The 25,651-nt window shown below is 43.6% G+C and overlaps 1 protein-coding gene across 2 annotated transcripts; it reads left to right on the forward strand.

Moving 5' to 3' along the window:
- Positions 1-25,651, forward strand: LOC124001963 (solute carrier family 35 member F4-like). 2 transcript variants are annotated; one of them, XM_046309146.1, is made up of 7 exons: positions 1-349; positions 20,509-20,809; positions 21,353-21,572; positions 21,704-21,829; positions 21,940-22,132; positions 22,214-22,303; positions 23,186-25,651. In XM_046309146.1, the coding sequence occupies exons 1-7, from the start codon at positions 124-126 to the stop codon at positions 23,425-23,427; spliced, it is 1,398 nt and encodes a 465-aa protein (XP_046165102.1). In that variant the 5' UTR covers positions 1-123; the 3' UTR covers positions 23,428-25,651. The 2 variants fall into 2 exon arrangements, with proteins under 2 accessions (XP_046165102.1, XP_046165103.1); XM_046309147.1 differs by lacking the exon at positions 1-349 and adding an exon at positions 14,716-15,164.

The following is a 25,651-nucleotide window of genomic DNA, read 5'->3' on the forward strand; positions in this document are numbered from 1 at the left end:
GCGAACAGTGTGGTGCAATGTGAATGCCCTTCCATAGATGTTAGTTGATGCCTTTGATACTATATTTCGCATGGTGAGCGCGGAACACACGAAACATTCCCTTCTGACTGCGCGTTTGGATTTATGATGATCAGTACCGAGGGTGCTGAAGGTGGAGGAGACCAGCCCTGCTTTCGGCTGGAACCTTTGAACGCGCACCTATCAGGCAAAGCGGGTGAAACCCACCTTCTCTATGGGGACACGGACGCCACCTCTAAAGTGACCGCCAACGGTGTGCAAGACATTGAGGATAGAATTTTGCGGATCACTGGTTATTACGGCTATTATCCGGGCTACTCAAGTCACAGAAGTAAGTCATGAAAATAGAAAACAGTCAAATAAGTCAACTAATAAAGTAGAAGTCAACTACACGTAAGCGTAAAACTGAAGGCCTTTGTCAATTTCACACTATTGCTCCTCGTCATCCAGGTAGAGACAATGGCACGGGTAGTAGCCTATATTGTATGTGACCAGCATATTACAGAGGGGGGTGCTTTGCTTTCCCATATCAAATGAATGTTAACCATTTATACGGTGTTGCAGGAATAGGTTTAAACATGATATTCACTCACAAAATATAGTGATTGCTGGGGCATGTGATTTTCTATTGTTTATTCGACTGATATCTACTGGGTTTTTTCAACCAATTCTGTCAATCACTGATTATTGTGTAATGTCAGTAGAGGGCTTTTTAATAAATAAATGAAATATATTCTCTACCTGAGAGCTAGAGGAATTGGTGCTGTATAGCCTACAATTCAATTTGTTTGTGGAATGAGCCGTAATGGAACCACATTCTAAGGTGACATGTGCCTGAAACAGCTGCCGCTATGGAGACGAAGTAATTAGGTTCCTCTTCACATCCTTATTGACTTTTGGTCTGAGACACAAACAATGAACAGCAGTAGACATCCAGATGGACAGGCACAGACAGACAGGCACAGACAGACAGGCACAGACAGACAGGCACAGATAGACAGGCACAGACAGACAGGCACAGACAGACAGGCACAGACAGACAGGCACAGACAGACAGGCACAGACAGACAGGCACAGATAGACAAGCAGGCAGTCAGACAGACAGATGCAATACCATAATGTGACATGACATCTATGCAAATGACATATATGCAAACCATTGTTCCTGTTACCATGACTGTAAATCATTTGAACTGTAGTGTTTTTATGATCATGGAACTATCCTAATGAGGAGGAGACAACATACACTCTAGTAGATGTTAGATGCATATTGAATTGTTTGTTGCTGGTCATGTTAATAGTTTTGCAGCTATTAAAATAATCAATATTTTACAGTAGACAAATACCCTCCTCACATGCAACTCTCCCATGCTTCTATTACTCTGATTCTGCAGGACTTTATATGTTACTGTCTGTGAAATGACAGAAACACAATGATCAAAAATAAATCCCACCACTGTGCATTGTACATGCATTGCAGCATACATTGGATATAATAATCATTGGGCTGCTTGCCACAATGCAATGGGATCTGCCTGGGCTACCATTGATTGGATTTATTTTGATTTGCAATAAATGTATGATGGCTGTGGTGAAATCATGGGTTGAGATGAAATGAGATTCATTATACGGGTTGTTTCCGGGGAACTCTATTTAAGCAATAACTATCAAATCAAAATCAAATCAAAATGTACTGTATAGAAGAAACATAGCAGAGCATTTGACTGGTTTATAGTGGAAATTATGTATTTAATATACTAAACTAAATCTAATGAGATCAAGGCCAGTATTATGTAAGATGCTATACTGGTCAGAAATACTGTAGGCTATAATTGTGCCCTTCATTTTACTATACAGTATGTGGGGCAAATGTAAGGAAGACTATCACTGATTCAGTGTCCATGAGCCTGTTGTGATTCATACTCAGAAATACCCTAGCTGAACTGAAATATCCTTACTGAATTGAATTTGACTTGTCACGGACAAGCTTCGTAGCATTTCCAAGCTTTTATATAAAAGCTCATCTAAATGAATTACTTGCAAAGTTACTCAGACCTAAAGAACAATGGAAGTCAGTCACACACATTATCACTCTGGGTGAATAACAAGTCTTCACCAGGCTTTAGTGCATCAACCAAATTCAATCAAATGTATCTATAAAGCCATTTTTACATCAGCATATGTCACAAAGTGATTATAGAGAAATGTTCTAGTGCGTCATGAATCAGGTTTCCAGGCAAAAGGGGAAATCACTTTCAGCAGAGCAAGAGAATGTCTGAATTGCTATTATTTTCTTCCATAGTGTTAAAGGCTCAATGCAGTCCAAATATGAGATCTTCCCATGTTTTATATATATTTCCACACTATGAAGTTGATGTCTGAGGATTGCCTGACACTTATTTGTGAGTTGGTTTTTGTTTAGATTTTGAAATGAGAATGAAATGTCTCTTGAAATGTTGCATATCATTTAAAAGAAGACTGCTGTTGGGTTGAAGCAAAAATAGCACAGATCTAGAACATTAGTTTCTTGCCAACGCCATTGGGTAATTCTATTTTTTGCCATTTTCTGTTGGCGTTTTGCTATTTTTGCCATCTGCAGTGAGTTAAAATATGCCTCCAAGGAGGATCATGGACTACATTTTCAGAGAGGGTCTTGAATAAAGTTCACACAGTGTTTGTGATAACTTGTTAGGTAGTGATGTGACAAAAAAATTTAATGTTTTGCTCACATTAAGTGATAAAATAACTTTGAAATGGCAAAACTGACTCAAGTTGAAGTGTTGCTTTGAAATTGTACAAAATATATCTCCCCCGTCTCTTACCCCAGCACCAGTCCTCAGATCAATTCTGGGGACTCCTCATAGGCCCTGCTCAGCCAAGTTGCAGATCAGTGTCCCTTGAACAAACATTAGTTTCATTTATTATAATTTGTAGTGTATAGTATCGTGCCTGTGAAGTGCTGAGATGTCCTGTTCAGTGGTCCAGAGGAACTGGCTGGGCTGGCACACCACTGGGCAGACTGGCAGAGGCGAGAGGAAGTGAAATGACAGGCCCTGGCAACACCACTCAGCACTGAGCCAGGCAGGCAGCTCACATTAACATTGACATTAGAATTTGAACTCTCCTTGAAAACTAGTATGACAAGACACACTATGATACCTATGGCTATAAAAGTCTCCCCAGACACACAGACGATCACATTCATGTTTTAATTGAATCATTTAAGATTTCACTCAGACATGTAGGCCTATGTCTGCAATCACTTTCCCACTGAAGCCTCACTCGTTCGGCGTGCTATTTTTAACTAGTGTCTAATTGGATGTGGGCTTTCTCTTGAACCACCATAGAGAGCACTGTTAGCCCTTAGCTCTCTTGAGAATGGGTAAAAACCTGTACAGAGTAATGGGAGAAATATTTATTCAAAATAGGTTAAGGACTCCTGCGTGTTTGCCAAAGTAGCAAAGACACAAACACGAGAGGCAAATTAACATCACACAAGAATCTAGGTGCTTAGGGTAGGTAATTAAAGGTAACTCGGCATACACTGAATATTCTTGAAAGTGAGTTTGATCTCATTCTCAGTGTTGTTGAGACTTTAGCAACAGTATGGCACAGAATACTCAACTGATGGTCGAAATGCACAGCTATTTACCACCTTGAATGTGCACCTGCAACCATCTGTTAAGACTAGATCTCTACTCCACTAATGGGTTGACTGTTAGAGGTGGTGGTTACCACGTGTTGCCCTTATCACCGCTGGCCAGCCTGTTCCTTAGCTCACTCCAAACAGCAGCATAGTACCTGTTCAGTACAGCCAGTCCCTCCAACAGAGAGAGATTTATATACACCTGAGTGTACAAAACATTATAAACACTGCTCTTTCCATGACATAGACTGACCAGGTGAATCCAGGTGAAAGCTATGATCCCTTATTGATGTCCCTTGTTAAATCCACTTCAATCAATGTAAATGAAGGGGAGGAGTCAGGTTAAATAATCATTTTTAAGCCTTGAGACAATTGAGAAATGGATTGTGTATGTGTGCCATTCAAAGGGTGAATGGGGAAGACAAAACATTTAAGTGCCTTTGAACGGGGTATGGTAGTAGGTGCCAGGCTCACCGGTTTGTGTTAAGAACTGCAACACTGCTGGGTTTTTAACTCTCAACTGTTTCCCATGTGTATCAAGAATGGTCCGCCACCCAAAGGACATCCAGCCAACTTGACACAACTGTGGGAAGCATTGGAATCCCTGTGGAACGCTTTCAACACCTTGTAGAGTCCATGCTCTCAACGAATTGAGGCTGTTCTGGGGGCAAAATATTTAAATACATGTCCTTTTGTCCCATTTAATTGAAATACTAAAAGCCTTACATTAATTCCTATGGAGGACTGCTTCTTCTGAGGAGTGAAACTATAGGCTGACAGGTGGCGCCAAAGCCACTCATTGGCCAATACATAGCGATCCAAAGTTTATATACATCATTGGTCTCCTAGTGCCCTCTTGTGGTCTATTAGGCTATCTAAATCTCAGTATGAAGTCTTCTGTCCTCCAAAGCAATGATAACAGGTAAAAGGGGAGCCGTGACTGGAGGTCTACTAAGCCTAATTACTACCAGCATGTATAAGACAACATGGATAGCTCCTTAAATCACACCCATGCGGAAATCCATTATATAAAACATCTAGTCAAATCACATTTTATTTGTAACATGCATTTCACTGTAAGGTGATTACAGTGAAATGCTTACTTACAAGCCCTTAACCAACAATGCAGTTTTAAGAAATATACATGTTAAGTAAAAAAAATAGATAGGTAAAAAATAAGAAATAAAAGTAATAAATAATGAAAAAGCAGCAGTAAAATAACAGTCGCGAGGCTACATACCAGATACCAGTACAGAGTCAATGTGACCAGGTCTTTGACCACTGGTTATTCGAGGTCATGGAGGTAATATGTACATGTAGGTACAGTTAAAGTGATTATGCATAGATGATAAACAGAGAATAGGGGGGGGGGGGGCATTGCAAATAGTCTCGGTAGCCATTTGATTATGGTCCTCCCCTCCCGCTCCGTGGCTTAACGACTCAATGCGAGCTCACAGAACAGGGCTCCGGAAGGCCGAGCGGAAATGGAGGAAAACTCGCCTCCCTGCGGACCTGGCATCCTTTCACTCCCTCCTCTCTACATTTTCCTCCTCTGTCTCTGCTGCTAAAGCCACTTTCTACCACTCTAAATTCCAAGCATCTGCCTCTAACCCTAGGAAGCTCTTTGCCACATTCTCCTCCCTCCTGAATCCTCCTCCCCCTCCCCCCTCCTCCCTCTCTGCAGATGACTTCGTCAACCATTTTGAAAAGAAGATCGACGACATCCGATCCTCGTTTGCTAAGTCAAACAACACCGCTGGTTCTGCTCACACTGCCCTACCCTGTGCTCTGACCTCTTTCTCCCCTCTCTCTCCAGATGAAATCTCGCGTCTTGTGACGGCCGGCCGCCCAACAACCTGCCCGCTCGACCCTATCCCCTCCTCTCTTCTCCAGACCATTTCCGGAGACCTTCTCCCTTACCTCACCTCGCTCATCAACTTATCCCTGACCGCTGGCTACGTCCCTTCCGTCTTCAAGAGAGCGAGAGTTGCACCCCTTCTGAAAAAACCTACACTCGATCCCTCCGATGTCAACAACTACAGACCAGTATCCCTTCTTTCTTTTCTCTCCAAAACTCTTGAACGTGCCGTCCTTGGTCAGCTCTCCCGCTATCTCTCTCAGAATGACCTTCTTGATCCAAATCAGTCAGGTTTCAAGACTAGTCATTCAACTGAGACTGCTCTTCTCTGTATCACGGAGGCGCTCCGCACCGCTAAAGCTAACTCTCTCTCCTCTGCTCTTATCCTTCTAGACCTATCGGCTGCCTTCGATACTGTGAACCATCAGATCCTCCTCTCCACCCTCTCCGAGTTGGGCATCTCCGGCGCGGCCCACGCTTGGATTGCGTCCTACCTGACAGGTCGCTCCTACCAGGTGGTGTGGCGAGAATCTGTCTCCTCACCACGCGCTCTCACCACTGGTGTCCCCCAGGGCTCTGTTCTAGGCCCTCTCCTATTCTCGCTATACACCAAGTCACTTGGCTCTGTCATAACCTCACATGGTCTCTCCTATCATTGCTATGCAGACGACACACAATTAATCTTCTCCTTTCCCCCTTCTGATGACCAGGTGGTGAATCGCATCTCTGCATGTCTGGCAGACATATCAGTGTGGATGACGGATCACCACCTCAAGCTGAACTTCGGCAAGACGGAGCTGCTCTTCCTCCCGGGGAAGGACTGCCCGTTCCATGATCTCGCCATCACGGTTGACAACTCCATTGTGTCCTCCTCCCAGAGCGCTAAGAACCTTGGCGTGATCCTGGACAACAAACTGTCGTTCTCAACTAACATCAAGGCGGTGGCCCGTTCCTGTAGGTTCATGCTCTACAACATCCGCAGAGTACGACCCTGCCTCACACAGGAAGCGGCGCAGGTCCTAATCCGGCACTTGTCATCTCCCGTCTGGATTACTGCAACTCGCTGTTGGCTGGGCTCCCTGCCTGTGCCATTAAACCCCTACAACTCATCCAGAACGCCGCAGCCCGTCTAGTGTTCAACCTTCCCAAGTTCTCTCACGTCACCCCGCTCCTCCGCTCTCTCCACTGGCTTCCAGTTGAAGCTCGCATCCGCTACAAGACCATGGTGCTTGCCTACGGAGCTGTGAGGGGAACGGCACCTCAGTACCTCCAGGCTCTGATCAGGCCCTACACCCAAATAAGGGCACTGCGTTCATCCACCTCTGGCCTGCTCGCCTCCCTACCACTGAGGAAGTACAGTTCCCGCTCAGCTCAGTCAAAACTGTTCGCTGCTCTGGCTCCCCAATGGTGGAACAAACTCCCTCACGACGCCAGGACAGCGGAGTCAATCACCACCTTCCGGAGACACCTGAAACCCCACCTCTTTAAGGAATACCTAGGATAGGATAAAGTAATCCTTCTCACCCCCCCCCCCTTAAAATATTTAGATGCTCTATTGTAAAGTGGTTGTTCCACTGGATGTCATAAGGTGAATGCACCAATTTGTAAGTCGCTCTGGATAAGAGCGTCTGCTAAATGACTTAAATGTAAATGTAAATGTAAATTATGACTTATGACTTGGGGGTAGAAGCTGTTTAGAAGCCTTTGGACCTAGACTTTGCTCTCCAATACCGCTTGCCATGCGGTAGCAGAGACAACAGTCTATGACTGGGTTGGCTGGAGTCTTTTTGACAATTTTTAGGGCCTTCCTCTGACACCACCTGGTATAGAGGTCCTGGATGGCAGGAAGCTTGACCCCAGTGATGTACTGGGCCGTACACACTACCCTCTGTAGTGCCTTGCGGTCGGAGGCCAAGCAGTTGCCGTACTAGGCAGTGATGCAACCAGTCAGAATGTTCTCTATTGTACATCTGTAGAACGTTTGGGGGATCTGAGAACCCATGCCAAATCTTTTCAGTGTCCTGAGGGGGTGTTTATTTCACCTTTATTTAACCAGGTAGGCAAGTTGAGAACAAGTTCTCATTTACAATTGCGACCTGGCCAAGATAAAGCAAAGCAGTTCAACACATACAACGACACAAAGTTACACATGGAGTAAAACAAACATACAGTCAATAATACAGTATAAACAAGTCTATATACGATGTGAGCAAATGAGGTGAGATAAGGGAGGTAAGGGCAAAAAAAGGCCATGGTGGCAAAGTAAATACAATATAGCAAGTAAAACACTGGAATGGTAGATTTGCAGTGGAAGAATGTGCAAAGTAGAAATAATCCCGGAACATATTCCAGTCTGTGCTGGCAAAACAATCCTGTAGTTTAGCATCTGCTTCATCTGACCACTTTTTATAGACTGAGTCACTGGTGCTTCCTGCTTTAATTTTTGCTTGTAAGCAGTAATCAGGAGGATATAATTATGATCAGATTTGCCAAATGGAGGGCGAGGGAGAGCTTTGTATGTGTCTCTGTGTGTGGAGTAAAGCTGGTCTAGAGTCCCCCCCCCCCCCTCTGGTTGCACATTTAACATGCTGGTAGAAATGAGGTAGATGGTTCTATGTCAAGGGTTCTCATGCAGAGTGACTTGCACAGCCTCAGTGACCCTAGAGTAACCACTGAATGCACATAACATGGGTATATGTATGGCATATGTTGCTCTAGATGACCAGAGTTATATTTATACACAGTAGACGCTAACATCATACACACAAATGTTGGTAATGTTCTCAACTGATGCTCCTACTCTGCCACTCTCTCTAATGCCCACTAGATGTCTCCCTCTTAAAACTAGAGTCATCTTTGATTATAACCATGGGCAATGGTTTTAATCATCAATCTTAACTCCACAACTTCACACCATTTTGTATAGCCCTGGAATAATTCAATATGCTTAAGAAAAATATAGATGCAAAATGTATCCTTTGTAATAATCATATGGGTTAGTCAGTATACTATTTCACTACCGCCTACTCTAATACATTATTTCAGTGGCTCTCTGTCCTCTCTCTCCTGTCTGTCCTCTCTCACCTCTCTGTCCCTTTTCCCTGTTCCTGCTCATCTCTGAGACGTACTGATTAACAGAGAGATGCATAAAGGCAAAGGGCTGTACGGTGGCAGAGGAACACGGGCTAATCTGAATGACAAAGGGCCTGAATGAGGCGACTGCGTCAGTGTTTCAGGCCTGAGCACACCGGAGCACCACCGTTGCTATGGACGAGTGCATGGTTTATTTTAGAATCTGTGCCCTGGTCCAAGATGCGACACAAGCATTGTGTTGTCTATGGTAAACTCTGGTCAGGGGTCTCTGGGGTTGTGATGAGAGGCTAGGGGGATATGGATGGTCGGCAGTGAGGTGGAGTGTCGGCAGTGAAGTGTGGTCGCCAGTGAAGGTCGGTGAAGGTCGGCAGTGAAGTGTGTCATTGGGACATAGAGTGAGAGGGCTTGTCCCAGTCCTTATGGGCATCCCATCCCAGCACTAGGAATGAGGGATAGGGGGATAATAACCTTTTCAGCCTTTCATGATCTAGATGTACCTGAGTTTGGTCTCCATACAATATCCATGCTCTATGTCATTAACTGTGCCCTATGTCAATATCGGGGCACTATGTCATTATCCATGCTCTGTCAATATCCATGCTCTATGTCATTAACTGTGCCCTATGTCAATATCGGGGCACTATGTCATTATCCATGCTCTGTCAATATCCATGCTCTATGTCATTAACTGTGCCCTATGTCAATATCGGGGCACTATGTTATTATCCATGCTCTGTCAATATCCATGCTCTATGTCATTAACTGTGCCCTATGTCAATATCGGGGCACTATGTCATTATCCATGCTCTGTCAATATCCATGCTCTATGTCAATATCCGTGCCCTATGTCAATATCGGGGCACTATGTCATTATCCATGCTCTGTCAATATCCATGCTCTATGTCAATATCCGTGCCCTATGTCAATATCGGGGCACTATGTCATTATCCATGCTCTGTCAATATCCATGCCCTATGTCAATATCGGGGCACTATGTCATTATCCATGCTCTGTCAATATCAGTGCTCTATGTCAATATCCGTGCCCTATTTCAATCCCCTAAGCTCTCAGTGATTAGCATCCTTGGGCCAAATGTGCTGACTAGCTGCCTTTCTTCTCCCTCCCTGTCTAGCTGCTGTCTCCACTGTGGTTAGGCAGGGCTATTTTTAAGTTGAGTGCCCCCTCCCCCCCTCCTAGCCCCTGCCTCAGGGAAGGGAACCATACAAGCACAAGGTGCAGCCAGAACCAGCTCTCCAGACAGTCTCCACTGCCTTGCCCTGCCCCACTCACTTTCAGAATTTGAGGAACAGTGAAGCACTGTGATCTGCCATGCTCTGTAGCTTTGCCAGGATTCTGACTGAGAATTGGAGAGGAGAGACAGGAGAGTGGGAAGGGGGGGGTTCTGAGTGACATCGATATAGTGACAGAGAGAGGTTGGAGTACACATGATTGCAAAAAGGCAGTGACAGCTGGTTTCCTGTTAACTGTAATCAGGGCTACCCAATAGGACGGTGCTGCAGCCCAGGTTTACTGTACTGTTGTTCATATTTCTGGTGAAATACTGCTGTCACTCCCTTGCGGGGGGTGCTGATAGAATTTGTTGATTTAGGTCCACTCATACAGGAGTAATAAAGGCCCAGTGCGCTTCTTTTGTGAGAGATGGAAAAAATATGTATGTATATGTATGTATGTATGCTGCATCTACCTCAGCACCCCTATTTCCCACAGCTATGTTCCCTGGCCAGCTTGCCTGAGATTCATTTTTCTGGTGTGAGAATAAGCAGGGTGGGGGATATACTAAGATTATATTACAGGGAGCTGAACCTCTGCTCTGTGTCTCACCACATTGATGCTGTTGTATGCTATTGATGTTATAGGCTGACAGGATGCCGAGGCCCATTAGAACCTTTGATTGTGAAAACCGCAGACAGAGGCAGGATGACCGGGAGCGAGGGCACTGTGAGATGAGAACTCTTGACCACACTCCCATGGGCCAGCTAGCACATAATGTTCTGAGAACCATATGTTTCTTAGAGTTTGGTGAGAGCGTGGTTGTCCTATGGTTATTTTACATACAACCTTCCCACAACTTTCTGAGAATGGTGCTTCATAGTTGCTTGGCTTTGGAGCATTTTCAGCACATTTAAGGAACTTGACAAAAAACCATTATTTTCTTTGTATTATGCCTAACAGTTCAAACATGGTTACATTTGCTTTCAATTTTAGTAATGTTCTAGGAACATGACCTCACTGGTTTGACATTGGGAATGTTCTCAAATAGTTCAGAGAATGTTAAGAAACAGCTTTCTTCTGTGGGAATTTCAGTACTTCAAGGATAAAGTTTCCTACAGGTTTCCTCATGGTTCTATTTAAAGTCACGTTAAATGTGATGTACATGTTCAGAAAACATGTACATTCCGTTTTCGGGAAAACTCTCTCTCCTCTATCTTTTTAAGTGTGTTCAGGTGTGTTGGCAGCACCCACTAATAGGCCACACCTGATCTTAATGAGTGCTTGTTTCTTTTGAAATGGGGTCTGTTTGAATAGACAAAATGAACATCTATGCATGCATAATAAAAACCTAAAACGTACGTTCCCAAGGGACACAATGTGCTAGCTGGTTATGCCCTGAGCTCACCCCTCTGCTGGGGCCTCTTTGCTGACATCATGGGAAAATCAAAAGAAATCAGCCAAGACCTCAGAAAAACAATTCTAGGCCTCCACAAGTCTTGTTCATCCTTGGGAGCAATTTCCAATCGCTTGAAGGTAGCACGCTCATCGCTACAAACAATAGTACGCAAGTATAAACACGATGGGACCACGCAGCCGTCATATTGCTCAGGAAGGAGACGTGTTCAGGCTCCTAGAGATTCATGTATTTTGGTGCGAAAAGTGCAAATCAATCCAAGAATTACCGCAAAGGACCTTGTGAAAGTGATGGAGAAAACAGGTACAAAAGTATCTATATCCACAGTAAAACGAGTCCTATATCGACATAACCTGAAAGGCCGCTCAGCAAGGGATATGGCACTGCTCCAAAACCGCCATAAAAAGCTAGACTACGGTTGGCAACTGCACATGGGGACAAAGATCGTACCTTTTGGAGAAATGTCCTCTGGTCTGATGAAACAAAAATATACAGTGCCTTGCGAAAGTATTCGGCCCCCTTGAACTTTGCGACCTTTTGCCACATTTCAGGCTTCAAACATAAATATATAAAACTGTATTTTTTTGTGAAGAATCAACAACAAGTGGGACACAATCATGAAGTGGAACGACATTTATTGGATATTTCAAACTTTTTTAACAAATCAAAAACTGAAAAATTGGGCGTGCAAAATTATTCAGCCCCTTTACTTTCAGTGCAGCAAACTCTCTCCAGAAGTTCAGTGAGGATCTCTGAATGATCCAATGTTGACCTAAATGACTAATGATGATAAATACAATCCACCTGTGTGTAATCAAGTCTCCGTATAAATGCACCTGCACTGTGATAGTCTCAGAGGTCCGTTAAAAGCGCAGAGAGCATCATGAAGAACAAGGAACACACCAGGCAGGTCCGAGATACTGTTGTGAAGAAGTTTAAAGCCGGATTTGGATACAAAAAGATTTCCCAAGCTTACATCTCAAGGAGCACTGTGCAAGCGATAATATTGAAATGGAAGGAGTATCAGACCACTGCAAATCTACCAAGACCTGGCCATCCCTCTAAACTTTCAGCTCATACAAGGAGAAGACTGATCAGATATGCAGCCAAGAGGCCCATGATCACTCTGGATGAACTGCAGAGATCTACAGCTGAGGTGGGAGACTCTGTCCATAGGACAACAATCAGTTGTATATTGCACAAATATGGCCTTTATGGAAGAGTGGCAAGAAGAAAGCCATTTCTTAAAGATATCCATAAAAATTGTTGTTTAAAGTTTGCCACAAGCCACCTGGGAGACACACCAAACATGTGGAAGAAGGTGCTCTGGTCAGATGAAACCAAAATTGAACTTTTTGGCAACAATGCAAAACGTTATGTTTGGCGTAAAAGCAACACAGCTCATCACCCCGGACACACCATCCCCACTGTCAAACATGTTTGGTGGCAGCATCATGGTTTGGGCCTGCTTTTCTTCAGCAGGGACTGGGAAGATGGTTAAAATTGATGGGAAGATGGATGGAGCCAAATACAGGACCATTCTGAAAGAAAACCTGATGGAGTCTGTAAAAGACCTGAGACTGGGACGGAGATTTGTCTTCCAACAAGACAATGATCCAAAACATAAAGCAAAATCTACAATGGAATGGTTCAAAAATAAACATATCCAGGTGTTAGAATGGCCAAGTCAAAGTCCAGACCTGAATCCAATCGAGAATCTGTGGAAAGAACTGAAAACTGCTGTTCACAAATGCTCTCCATCCAACCTCACTGAGCTCGAGCTGTTTTGCAAGGAGGAATGGGAAAAAATGTCAGTCTCTCGATGTGCAAAACTGATAGAGACATACCCCAAGCGACTTACAGCTGTAATCACAGCAAAAGTTGGCGCTACAAAGTATTAACTTAAGGGGGCTGAATAATTTTGCACGCCCAATTTTTCAGTTTTTGATTTGTTAAAAAAGTTTGAAATATCCAATAAATGTCATTCCACTTCATGATTGTGTCCCACTTGTTGTTGATTCTTCACAAAAAAATACAGTTTTATATCTTTATGTTTGAAGCCTGAAATGTGGCAAAAGGTCGCAAAGTTCAAGGGGGCCGAATACTTTCGCACGGCACTGTAACTGTTTGGCCATAATGACCATCGTTATGTTTGGAGGAAAAAGGGGGAGGCTTGCAAGCCGAAGAACACCATCCCAACCGTGAAGCGCGGGGGTGGCAGCATCATGTTGTGGGGGTGCTTTGCTGCAGGAGGGGCTGGTGCACTTCACAAAATAGATGGCTTCATGAGGAAGGAAAATTATGTGGATATATTGACGCAGCATCTCAAGACATCAGTCAGGAAGGTAAATCCTGGACTCAAATGGGTCTTCCAAATTGACAATGACCCCAAGCATACTTCCAAAGTTGTGGCAAAATGGCTTAAGGACAACAAAGTCAAGGTATTGGAGTGGTCATCACAAAGCCCTGACCTCCATCCTTTTGACAATATGTGGGCAGAACTGAAAAAGCGTGTGCGAGCAAGGAGGCCTACATACCCGATTCAGTTACACCAGCTCTGTCAGGAGGAATGGGCCAAAATTCACCCAACTTATTGTGGGAAGCTTGTGGAAGGCTACCCAAAACATTTGGCCCAAGTTAAACAATTTAAAGGCAATGCTACTAAATACTAATTGAGTGTATGTAAACTTCTGACCCACGGGGAATGTGATGAAAGAAATAAAAGCTGAAATAAATCATTCTCTCTACTATTATTCTGACATTTCACATTCTTAAAATATAGTGATGATCCTAACTGACCTATAAGACAGGGAATTTTGTACTAGGATTAAATGTCAGGAATTGTGAAAAACGGAGTTTAAATGTATTTGCCTATGGTGTATGTAAACTTCCAATGTCAACTCTACATTTGATGTGTCTGGTCCATGCCCTCTCCAGCCCTCTTTCTGCTGGCATGACAGAGCACCATGAAGTGGGCTGGATGTGTGGGTGTTGGAGAGAGCATGTGCAGCCAGGCTTGATTCTCTTTCTCATCCAGACTCTGTGAGCTCCTACTGCATTAGGACTCCATGTCGTGAGGTGTAATGGGGAGTTAGGGGTGGTGTGGGACTTAGGTAAGTCCCTTCCCTGTCTCAGTTCAATTAATTTGTGTTGCAATGGCACAGAGAACAGGACAGGGCCACTATAAATAATATAAGACTGAATGAGTAGTGAAGTAGGGGAGAAGTGCCAGCAGAGGAGAGAGAGAGAGAGAGAGAGAGAGAGAGAGAGAGAGAGAGAGAGAGAGAGCGAGGGGACAGCAGCTAACACAGCATAATTAGCTGGGGCTGCTTGGTTACCTTCCAAACAAAGCAGCTGATTTGCGGATCAAACGAAGAGGAGGGGAATGCAAGGGAGGAGGAGGGAGAACGAAAGGAAAGTGATGAAGGGAGTGATTGCGCGGTGCCACACACTTGAATCTCAGTCTCCCTTGGAGACAGTGCATGACCGTGCAACAGTAGTCTCCACTCCACAGCACTTCTACTGAGCTCCAACACTGTCCAGAGGGAACGAGAGACGGCATCTGAGTAAGAGACAGTGAGGGAGTTAGCTCAACTGAATGTGAACGAGGGAGAAATAAATAAAGAAGGAGATATAAACATCAATAGACATTTAGATAGAAGAGACTGATAGAGAGCTATAGCAAGCCGCCTGTGGAGGAGCCAGGAGCCTGGGAATGCAGAGGGATTGCAGGAGGAGCTGCTGAGTGTAGCAGCAGTCCAGGCAGGCAGACAGACAACACACACACATCCCAGGGAGGGACTGTTGGCTCTGCCTCTAGTGGAGGATGAAGAAGCACTCGGCCAGAGTGGCTCCTCTCAGCTCCTACAGCTCCCAGGTCCTCACCTGCCCCATCTCCGAAGGTAAAGACTCCAGACTGGGTGTAGGGGACGGGGGGAGTAGGGATGGAGTCTGGCCCTAGGCGCCATGTCTGGGACGTGTGTGTATGTTTGTGTGTTTTGCGTATGTGTGCGTATCTGTGTGTCTAAGATGGGCAGCATTGAAAACTCTTCTATAAGAGCAGGGATATGAATGGAGAGATTACCATATCTTTGTGCATTGTTAATGCCTATGGCTAAACAGCTATGGCCGGTTTGCTGTTTTCCCATATTAATGTCTGTTTATAGGCCTTGGTGTAATGTGGTCATTACATTGTTCATTAAAATCAACCCCAAAGGGCAGAATATGAGGTTGAGAAAGAAAGAGATGGGGGGGGGGATAGTTAAGGTAGCTAAAACACATTTGGATGTCTCCAGTCTTAGTATAATGTTATGCTCTGGGCTTTCTAGGATTATGTAAAGAGCACATTATGTGCCCTCTACAGAATAGTGTATACTGGGCTCCTCATTAAGTCTATGAAATGTCACAAGGGCTTGACAATATAGTTATCAAGTAGACTAAAATGTTCTTCATTATCTTGTGATTATTCAAGATTATACACACTCAGATTAATGCTTATATTACAAATCTACTGTTATGATTATTTAAATACTTTCACTTGAATGACTGTATTCCATAACTATGAGAAACATTCATGCCTTTGCTCTTCACCGTTCTCTGAGAGGGGATACAGAATTTATCAACAGGGAATCTTAGATCACAGCATATGTTTAGTTGTGTTCAAATTGTACTTTGTGCCTTACTGCTGATGTTTCCATGAGCAAACAGGCTGATGGTTTGGCTGTTCTCACATCTGTTCCGTCTCACTTACTTGTCTTGCATGTGATTCGTTTTGAGAGGGACATGGGTACCAAGTCCTTTAAATGGTACAGTTCTCTCCACAGCCATACACCGTCCCATCTCTAAGGCCTTAAGGTCTATATCCATTGTCTTTCTATCTATTTTGTAGAGATGAACAAAATATACACTTAATATTAATCCTCAATTAAACCATGTATTTGATTCTCACCTGGTATGGACTAGATGCATTGCCTGACCTCTGTATACCCCTGCAGGCCATGTAGGAACATTAATGTGAACTACTAGTCATTTATTATATTCAGCACTGGTTTATCCATCACTGTCTCCACCACCCTTCCTCTGTCATGGATTGGAATGTGAGGTCCAGGCAGGGGCACTGCGTCACGTTGTCAGCATATCCTGTATATCTTCTCTTAATGGGAGTTTGTATCTCTCACCTTTTCTTATGAGTCAACTCAAATCATAGCTTGGGGCTTAATACAGTACAGGTAACTAGCTGCATATAGGTAACTACTAGGTAAAGGCCTACTAAGCAGCAGTGCTTAGAGATATTCCTGTCCTTTGCAAGACCTCAGCCATATGTTGCTCTCAGATGTCCGAACTACAGTGTGTGAGATACCTTAGTTTTTGTTCTGCTATTATTTGCTGTGCCATACTGTATTGTAGTCTAACGTTTTATAGCACCATCAGCAGGAAATATTGCAGTTTGTTACAGGAGCTCAAATGTAGCGAATAATTCAGTATTAATGAGGTGGAATGTGAAATGATAGTTTTGTTTTAATATCCACATCCTGGCAATGGATCAGAGCGTGGTGCTTTTGCCTGGGGAAACAGGATGCTAACAAGCCTACAATTTGTCACTCTCTGCACCCAGCACCCACTACAGTACTGTACAGTGAATTATGTCCTCTCAGTATGGGCATGGTCTTTGAATGGTCAATGGGAAGAGGACAAGACAATGCAGCTTAACGTACAATATCTACATCCTATGATGTTACTTCTGCTTTTAAACCATGCAATTCTTGATTGTCTCCCTTTCTCCACTTAAGGTCTGTCTGTCTGTCCCCATCTGGGAAAAAGTGGGATAAAACACGTCATCAATCTTTAATTTTAAGGCATACTCATTTATTTTTGTAAAGTTTTTTTTTTTAAAGTTTTGCATTTCATGGATGTATTGGAGATGACATTTGCATCCAATACAAATCTCTGCACTGTACGCCTAAGATCCCAAGCCAATTTGCCAGTCTAAGTTGTCACAGTAACCTCAGTGTGAAAGAGATACAGTTTCCCTATCAAAATCCTTTTGAATAAATAAGTCAAACAACATAGACTGGAATTGATTATCATGCACTGTCTGTCTTCATAATGTGTGGAACTGATTCTCATTCACTGTCTGTCTTCATAATGTGTGGAACTGATTATCATGCACTGTCTGTCTTCATAATGTGTGGAATTGATTATCATGCACTGTATGTCTTCATAATGTGTGGAATTGATTATCATGCACTGTCAGTCTTCATAATGTGTGGAATTGATTATCATGCACTGTCTGTCTTCATAATGTGTGGAACTGATTCTCATGCACTGTCTGTCTTCATAATGTGTGGAACTGATTCTCATGCACTGTCTGTCTTCATAATGTGTGGAACTGATTCTCATGCACTGTCAGTCTTCATAATGTGTAGAACTGATTCTCATGCACTGTATGTCTTCATAATGTGTGGAATTGATTATCATGCACTGTCAGTCTTCATAATGTGTGGAATTGATTCTCATGCACTGTCTGTCTTCATAATGTGTGGAACTGATTCTCATGCACTGTCAGTCTTCATAATGTGTGGAACTGATTCTCATGCACTGTCTGTCTTCATAATGTGTGGAACTGATTATCATGCACTGTCTGTCTTCATAATGTGTGGAATTGATTATCATGCACTGTCAGTCTTCATAATGTGTGGAACTGATTCTCATGCACTGTCTGTCTTCATAATGTGTGGAACTGATTCTCATGCACTGTCTGTCTTCATAATGTGTGGAATTGATTATCATGCACTGTCAGTCTTCATAATGTGTGGAACTGATTCTCATGCACTGTCTGTCTTCATAATGTGTGGAACTGATTCTCATGCACTGTCTGTCTTCATAATGTGTGGAACTGATTCTCATGCACTGTCTGTCTTCATAATGTGTGGAACTGATTCTCATGCACTGTCTGTCTTCATAATGTGTGGAACTGATTCTCATGCACTGTCTGTCTTCATAATGTGTGTTTGGCCAGCATGATCTTTTCCTTCCTATGGAAAGGCACTTTTCGGAGAGATGCAATGCTCACCTAATATTATGTAGGTGTATAGGTGTATGACTGTAGGTGTATGAATGCTTTTCAATGCTGTTACTGTTAGGTTTGTCATCATGAAGTTTCTGCCAACACCTTAGCGTGGGTACTGAATAGCAGCATTATTATAAGTTTGGGTCAGAGAGCATGAAGTGTCTTGGGTATCAAGGATATTATCATTCTGGAAGTGCTGCTGAAGTCTTTTCTCTTACTTCTAAGACGTTCAAGTTTTACAGAACCCAGCACACACACTCTTAAGCAACTATGACATTTTAAGCCAGCAATTAATGTTACCCTTGTTCTCTTTCAATCAAATGGATTTGAAAGAGTTCTATCTCATACATATTCCGTTACACTCTGCTTTCTGTTTTAGAGAACCTAGGGGGAAAAGTCAAGGTATGAATCTTAGTGCCACTTTTCTAGTTTTGATTAGATGTTTTTTTGGGGGGGGTGGACTGCTCTGAACCAACCGTTTGTTTTCTCTCTGGGAGCAGGGGGTCGATACCTAGTGGTGCACGTTAGGGGGTTTATTGGATAACTTTGAGGCACTGATTGTACTCATATTGCTTTGAGCACTGATAATGCTCCTCCTCAGAGAGCGAGAGAGGCTGCTGCTTCCTGCTCTATTGTAATGTAATGTCTACAGCCATGGTGGAAATGGCTGGGCTGAGCCCATAGTGCTGAACCAGCAAGCTGAAAGCGAGCAGCAAACACCCAGCACATGTCATATTTTATTCCTGCCCTGGTGTAAATTGATCATGCTCTGGAGGGTTATATAACGGATCCTAGCTCTCTCCGGAAACACCCTCACATCATCTCAGTGACACACACACACACACTACAGCAAGTAAGCAATGACCCATAAGGCATTCAGTCCCACAATCCATTAAGACATTCAATATAATTCCTTACATTTCTGTTCTCAATTCCTGGTTGTCTGTTGTAGTGGGTGTGATGTGTGTGCTCACAGCTAGTTTTAGGGTTCTCCGTGCTCCCAGTCTCCCTGCGCACACTGCACCAGTCCAAAAATCACTCAGTCTGCACTGAAGCCACTGAACACATAAATGCACACTCAGAGCTTTGTTATAATAATAATAATAATATATGCCATTTAGCAGACGCTTTTATCCAAAGCGACTTACAGTCATGTGTGCATACATTCTACGTATGGGTGGTCCCGGGGATCGAACCCACTACCCTGGCGTTACAAGCGCCATGCTCTACCAACTGAGCTACAGAAGGACCACGTTAATCTATTCTCTTTACAGTCGCAAGCAAAAACAAAAAGGCCAGTCTGCTAACCTTTTAACAATGTTTTCTTGCGGTTGTAGAGATGTCAGCAGTCTGCCGTAGTTGCCCTGCTATGTCCACAAGGGAAAGTCCTAGTGGAAGATCTTGCTCAGTGCTGGAAAGGTGTTTTTGAAAAGTCTCATTCCTCAATAGTCAGACCTCTTGTAATCCTGTAGTTTCTTTAGAGAGGTGGATGGATGTCACGTGATTGGGCTGACATACATATTGTGGATAGTTGTTTTGGGGCATCAGGTTTCTGTACGCATATGACTACATGACTATGTTGGGACTGTATCCACATGACTTCATGGTGCTATTTCTGACATCGGCAACCAGCAACCACCATGCCAAGGTTATTCAATCTGGGGGATTTACTGCTCACTAAGGATGAGTGATCAATTCTTGCTTACTTACCTCAGCGAGGCAGCCAGGATAGTGTCAAAGAATGGAGCATGGAACCCATTGAGAACAATGGAACAATCCACTTTAAATGTATTTGTGAAAACTATCCCACATCACCTGTATTCTGAAGTGCTATGTGTTTTCTTGTGAACACTGAACATTCAAATGGATTGTCTGTTGATGGAAAGAGGGTCAGCCACAGCTGAATTACACAATTGCATGTCATTAATCTCTCATGCCAATGGCTACTCAAGTGGTACACATGTACTAGTTGTGTACTGTCATCAACAACCACAAACTGTCCATGGTTCTAAAGCCATTCAACTGTTGTTGGTGCCGAAGCCAGTTCCACTGTCCGTTGGACTGAAGCCAGTTCCACTGTCCGTGGTGCTGAAGTGTTTACTCTTCAGACACACCTACGCCCATAGGTGTAACCCTATTCCCTACATAGTTCAACAGCATGTGCTTTCCCCCCACAGGAGAGGAGGGTTCTGAGTCTCGTGCAGACACCCCAGGCAGCGAGGCCAGTGGAGAGGGGACATCGTACCAGACGTGTGCTAACACAGTGCTGAAGGTGCTGGGGGGCCTCCTATTGGTCCTATGTGTGTCCTCCTCCTGGGTGGGCACCACTCAGCTGGTCCAGCTCACCTTCAAGTCCTTCTCCTGCCCCTTCTTTGTCTCCTGGTTCAGCACCAACTGGAACATCCTCCTCTTCCCTCTCTACTACGGAGGCCATGTGGTCACCACCCGGGACAAGCAAACACCTATACAGAAATTCAGGTGATTTGTTATGACAGCGGGGAAGGGATAATACATGTATTTCTCTTTGAGAAGCCAAATGCTCCATAGACTATATGGAGTGTATTGAATCAGTGGTGACACCCGGAGGTGTTTACCGGAGCTACAGTAGTTATCAGATTTGTACGATGCTGTTTGTTCAGTATTCAGTGGCTTTAATCTCCTCCAGTGCTCAGTGAGACGCTGTTTTATGACACATCCCTCCTCTAATTACCATTGGCACTCAGGCGTGTGAATGGGAATATTGACCGCAACCAGGAGAAATGGCCATTGTAGTAATGGCGATGTCTGCATATTTCAATGAAGCGTTGCCTCTCAGCCGGAAAAACAAACAAAAATGATCAAATTTACCCAAACAGTTTCCATCCAAAGTTTTTGGATTCCCACTCTTACATTTCCTCATGGGAATAGACCTAGAACTAATCCCTTTGATAAGTGCTCTTACCAAAAACAACAATTTTGAGAAGTAAATAGCCTCTCTCATTCCTTTATCCCTCATTTCCTTTCTGTAATTCTATTCGTCAGAGAATGCAGCAGGCTTTTCGGGGAAGATGGGATGACACTCAAGCTGTTCCTGAAGAGGACAGCCCCCTTCTCCATCCTGTGGACCCTGACTAACTACCTGTACCTGCTGGCCCTGAGGAAGCTGACCGCCACTGACGTCTCAGCCCTCTACTGCTGCCACAAGGCCTTCGTCTTCCTGCTGTCATGGATCGTCCTGAAGGACCGCTTCATGGGTGTACGGGTCAGTACTCTACCACTACTATTACTTCCTTGGGCTTGGTCACACAGCTATCTAACAAATCATACAGGGGAGTGGGACAGTAGGCACAAGTATTAAGGTTGATTGTTTACTTCCCTCATCCCTACCTGCAGATTGTGGCAGCCATAATGGCCATCACAGGCATTGTCATGATGGCATACGCAGATGGTTTCCATGGGGACTCCATCATAGGTGTGGCCTTGGCTGTGGGCTCTGCCTCCACATCGGCTCTCTACAAGGTTTGTTTAATAAGCATGTGTCTGTTTACTGAAATACTTAGTATTCTCAATTAGTTTTACAAAAAGTGCCATCAGTATAACATACCTGGACATTGTTTCCTCTGCTGCAGGTGCTGTTTAAGATGTTCCTGGGCAGTGCCAGCCTGGGTGAGGTGGCTCACTTCCTCTCCACCATGGGTGTCTTCAATCTCATCTTCATCTCCTTCATCCCCCTCATCCTCTACTTCACCAAAGTGGAGCACTGGGGCTCTCTGTCCTCACTGCCCTGGGGATACCTGTGTGGCCTGGCTGGGCTCTGGCTGGGTGAGTGGACACAACTATGGGACACACACACACACGCGTACAGGAAAGATATTTTGGTTAACAATATCATTTCTCTTCCAGTGTTCAATATCCTGGTTAATGTTGGTGTGGTGCTTACCTACCCCATCCTCATCTCTATAGGGACACTGCTCAGTGTGCCCGGCAATGCAGGTATGTGTCTGTGTGTGTGTGTGTGTGCGTGTGTACGTGCATCCGTGTGTGGGTGAAGTAAAGTTTAAACTGACATTGACTTTTATTAATAAACAGACGGGCTCTTTTCTTCATCTTTATAATGTGCCAATGTTCCATGTCTGTATCATCTCTGAAATCTGTGTTTAGGCCTATTTATTCTAGTGCATGCAGAGGTATTGTATCCAGAGGTCAGCACTTTAGGCCCCCACAGCAAACAGATTACACAGCAAGTCTGACTCTCTCACCTCGGAAACCCAATCATCAATGTGCCTTCACACAGACGCAGCAACTATCCCTCACTAAGGTGGATTAGGTTTCTAAGGCAACAATAAATGCCTGCAGACTAGTTATTTTCCTCAACCACAGAGGCCTGTATGAAGGTCAGTGGGTTACGACAGCGGGGCAGGGGTCTACACTCTTAGAAAAATGGTTTCCGTGGCTGTCCCCATAGGAGAACCCTTTTTGGTTTCAGGTAGAACTCTTTTGGGTTCCATTTAGAACCCTCTTTTCTATCTACAACTGATCCTACAGGGACAGCTGAAGAACCCTGTTTGGTTCTAGATAGCACATTCTTTTCAAAGACTGTAGGCCAATAGAGCAGAGAGGAAACGTTTGCAATCTTGTGCTGATTGTAAGCCACATTGTTAGCTACTTTTATCGCCCCCTGCAGTTCAATTTGTCCCCCCCACCTGTGTCCTGTGGTTTCTGTTACTTTATGTAATTAATCAGAACATCTTCCTCTCGCTCTCTCTTCTTATACCTCACTTCTACTTAATTAATCAAAACATCTCTCTCTCTGTCCCCCCTACCTCCTTCCCCTCCTTTCCTCCCTCTCTCCCCTCCTCTCCCTCCCATCCGTAGCGGTAGATGTGTTGAAACATGAGGTTATCTTCAGTGTGGTGCGTCTGGCTGCCACCTGCATCATCTGCCTGGGCTTCCTGCTGCTGCTGCTTCCTGAGGAGTGGGACTCCGTCACTCTGCGCTTCCTCGCCGCCTTCGCAGACAAGAAGTCTGAGGAGCATGGCGAGGAGCTGACCGAGTCCAGCATCCACACGCGCAGCCGCAGCCGAGCCAATGGCACAGTCTCAATCCCTATGGCATGATCCCATGATCCTCCACTGCCCCGTCCCATCACCAACCCCCATTCTCACACGTTTCTACATGTCCCATCTGGGAAGCGTGGCGAGATGACTCTGGTGCTGACTTACAGACCAGGAAGTCCAAAATCAGGAGAACAGGATGTGTAACTAGGACTGAGAGAAACTATCACAGTTCTGTCACTTTCCCCAGGAACTACTGGGGAGTGAAAATAGAACATTTACTGCTGAGTTTGGTGAGCAGAAAGTTGGAAAGTGTTATTTACTTTCTTGAATTCCTTGCCACGCCCAGTCTTGCCTGTCACATGCCCCAGACCAGTGTTTCTCAACTTTGGTCCTCCAATACCCCCACAGTACATATTTTTGTTGTGGCCCCGGACAAGCACATCTAATCATCTAGCACTTGCCAAATTGAATCAGTTGTTTTTATCCGAGGCTACAACAAAAATATGTGCTGTTGGGGGCACTGGAGGACCGGAGTTGGGAAACACTAGCCTAGACCACGTAAGCTCAACAACCTTGAACCTGCTACACGGACTGTATTCTGTGAATATAAATATTGAATGGGCCAGTTTGGCTCAATCTTATATGTATTTATTGAATTTACTCAGAGGTGTATCAGTATAGTATTTACATTTTACTTCTTATATAGTATTATGTACAGGAATGGGTTGGGAAATACAGTTAATTTAGAAAGTATTTTTTCCCCACATTTCGTGTTACACCCTGAATATAATTACATGTAGATGTTTTTCTCACTGGCCTACACACAATACTCCATAATGTCAAAGTGGAATTATGTTTTTAAATGTTTTTAAATTGACAAATTAATTGAAAATGAAAAGAGTGAATAAGTATTCAACCCCTTTGTTATGGCAAGCATAAATAAGTTCAGGGGTAAAAATGTGCTTAAACAAGTCACAAAATAAGTTGCATGGTCTCAGTCTTTGTGCAATAATAGTGTTTAACATGATTTTTTAAAAGACTACCTAATCTCTGTACCTCACACATACAAGTATCTGTAAGTTCCCTCTGTCGAGCACTGAATTTCAAACACAGATTCAACCACAAAGACCAGGGAGGCTTTCCAATTGCTCGAAAAGAAGGTAGATGGGTGAATATCCCTTTGATAATGATGAAGTTATTAATTAGGCTTTGGATGGTGTATCAATACACCCAGCCACTCTAAAGATACAGATGTCCTTCCTAACTCAGTTGTCAGAGAGGAAGGAAACAGCTTAGGGATTTCATCATGAGGCCAGTAGTGACTTTAAAACCGTTACAAAGCTTAATGGCCGTGATACGAGAAAACTGAGGAAGGATCAACATCGTTTTAGTTACTCCACAATACTAATCTAATTGACAGAGTTAAAATAATACAAATATTCCAAAACATTCATCCTGTTTGCAACAGGGCACTAAAGTAATACTGCAAAAGCATGTGTCAAAGCAATTCACTTTTTGCCATGAATACAAAGTGTTATGTTTGGGGCAAATCCAACACACAACTGAGTACCACGCTCCATATTTTCAAGTGGTGGCTGCATCATGTTATGGGTATGCTTGCAATTGTTAAGGACTGGGGAGTTTTCCAGAATAGAAAATAAATGGAATTGAGCTAAGCACAGGAGAATCCTAGAGGAAAACCTGGATCAGTCTGCTTTTCACCAGACACTGGGAGATGAATTCACCTTTCAGCAGGACAATGACCTAAACACAAGGCCAAATCTACACTGCACTTGATTACCAAGAAGACAGTTCCTGAGTGGTCGAGTTACAGTTTTCACTCAAATCTACTTGGAAATCTATGACAAGACATGAAAATGGTTGTCAAGCAATGATCAATAACCAATTTGACAGAACTTGAAGAATTTTGAAAATAATAATGGGTGTGGAATGCTCTTAGAGACTTACCCAGAAAGACTCACAGCTGTAATCGCTTCCAAATGTGCTTATACAAAGTATTGCCTCAGGGCTGTAAATACTTCTGTAAATAAAATATTTCTGTATATAATTTTCAATACATTTTCAAACATAAAAAAAAAAGTTTTTCATTTTGTCATTATGGGGTATTGTGTGTAGATGGGTGAGAGAAAACATATATTTAATCCATTTTGAATTCAGGCTGAAACACAACAAAATGTGGAACAAGTCAAGGGGTATGAATACTTTCTGAGGGCACTGTATCCGCTTAATGTACAGGCTCTTTTTCTTTTTTAATAAAATATTA

The sequence above is a fragment of the Oncorhynchus gorbuscha genome, linkage group LG17 (assembly GCF_021184085.1).
Source record: "Oncorhynchus gorbuscha isolate QuinsamMale2020 ecotype Even-year linkage group LG17, OgorEven_v1.0, whole genome shotgun sequence".
NCBI lineage: Eukaryota > Metazoa > Chordata > Actinopteri > Salmoniformes > Salmonidae > Oncorhynchus > Oncorhynchus gorbuscha.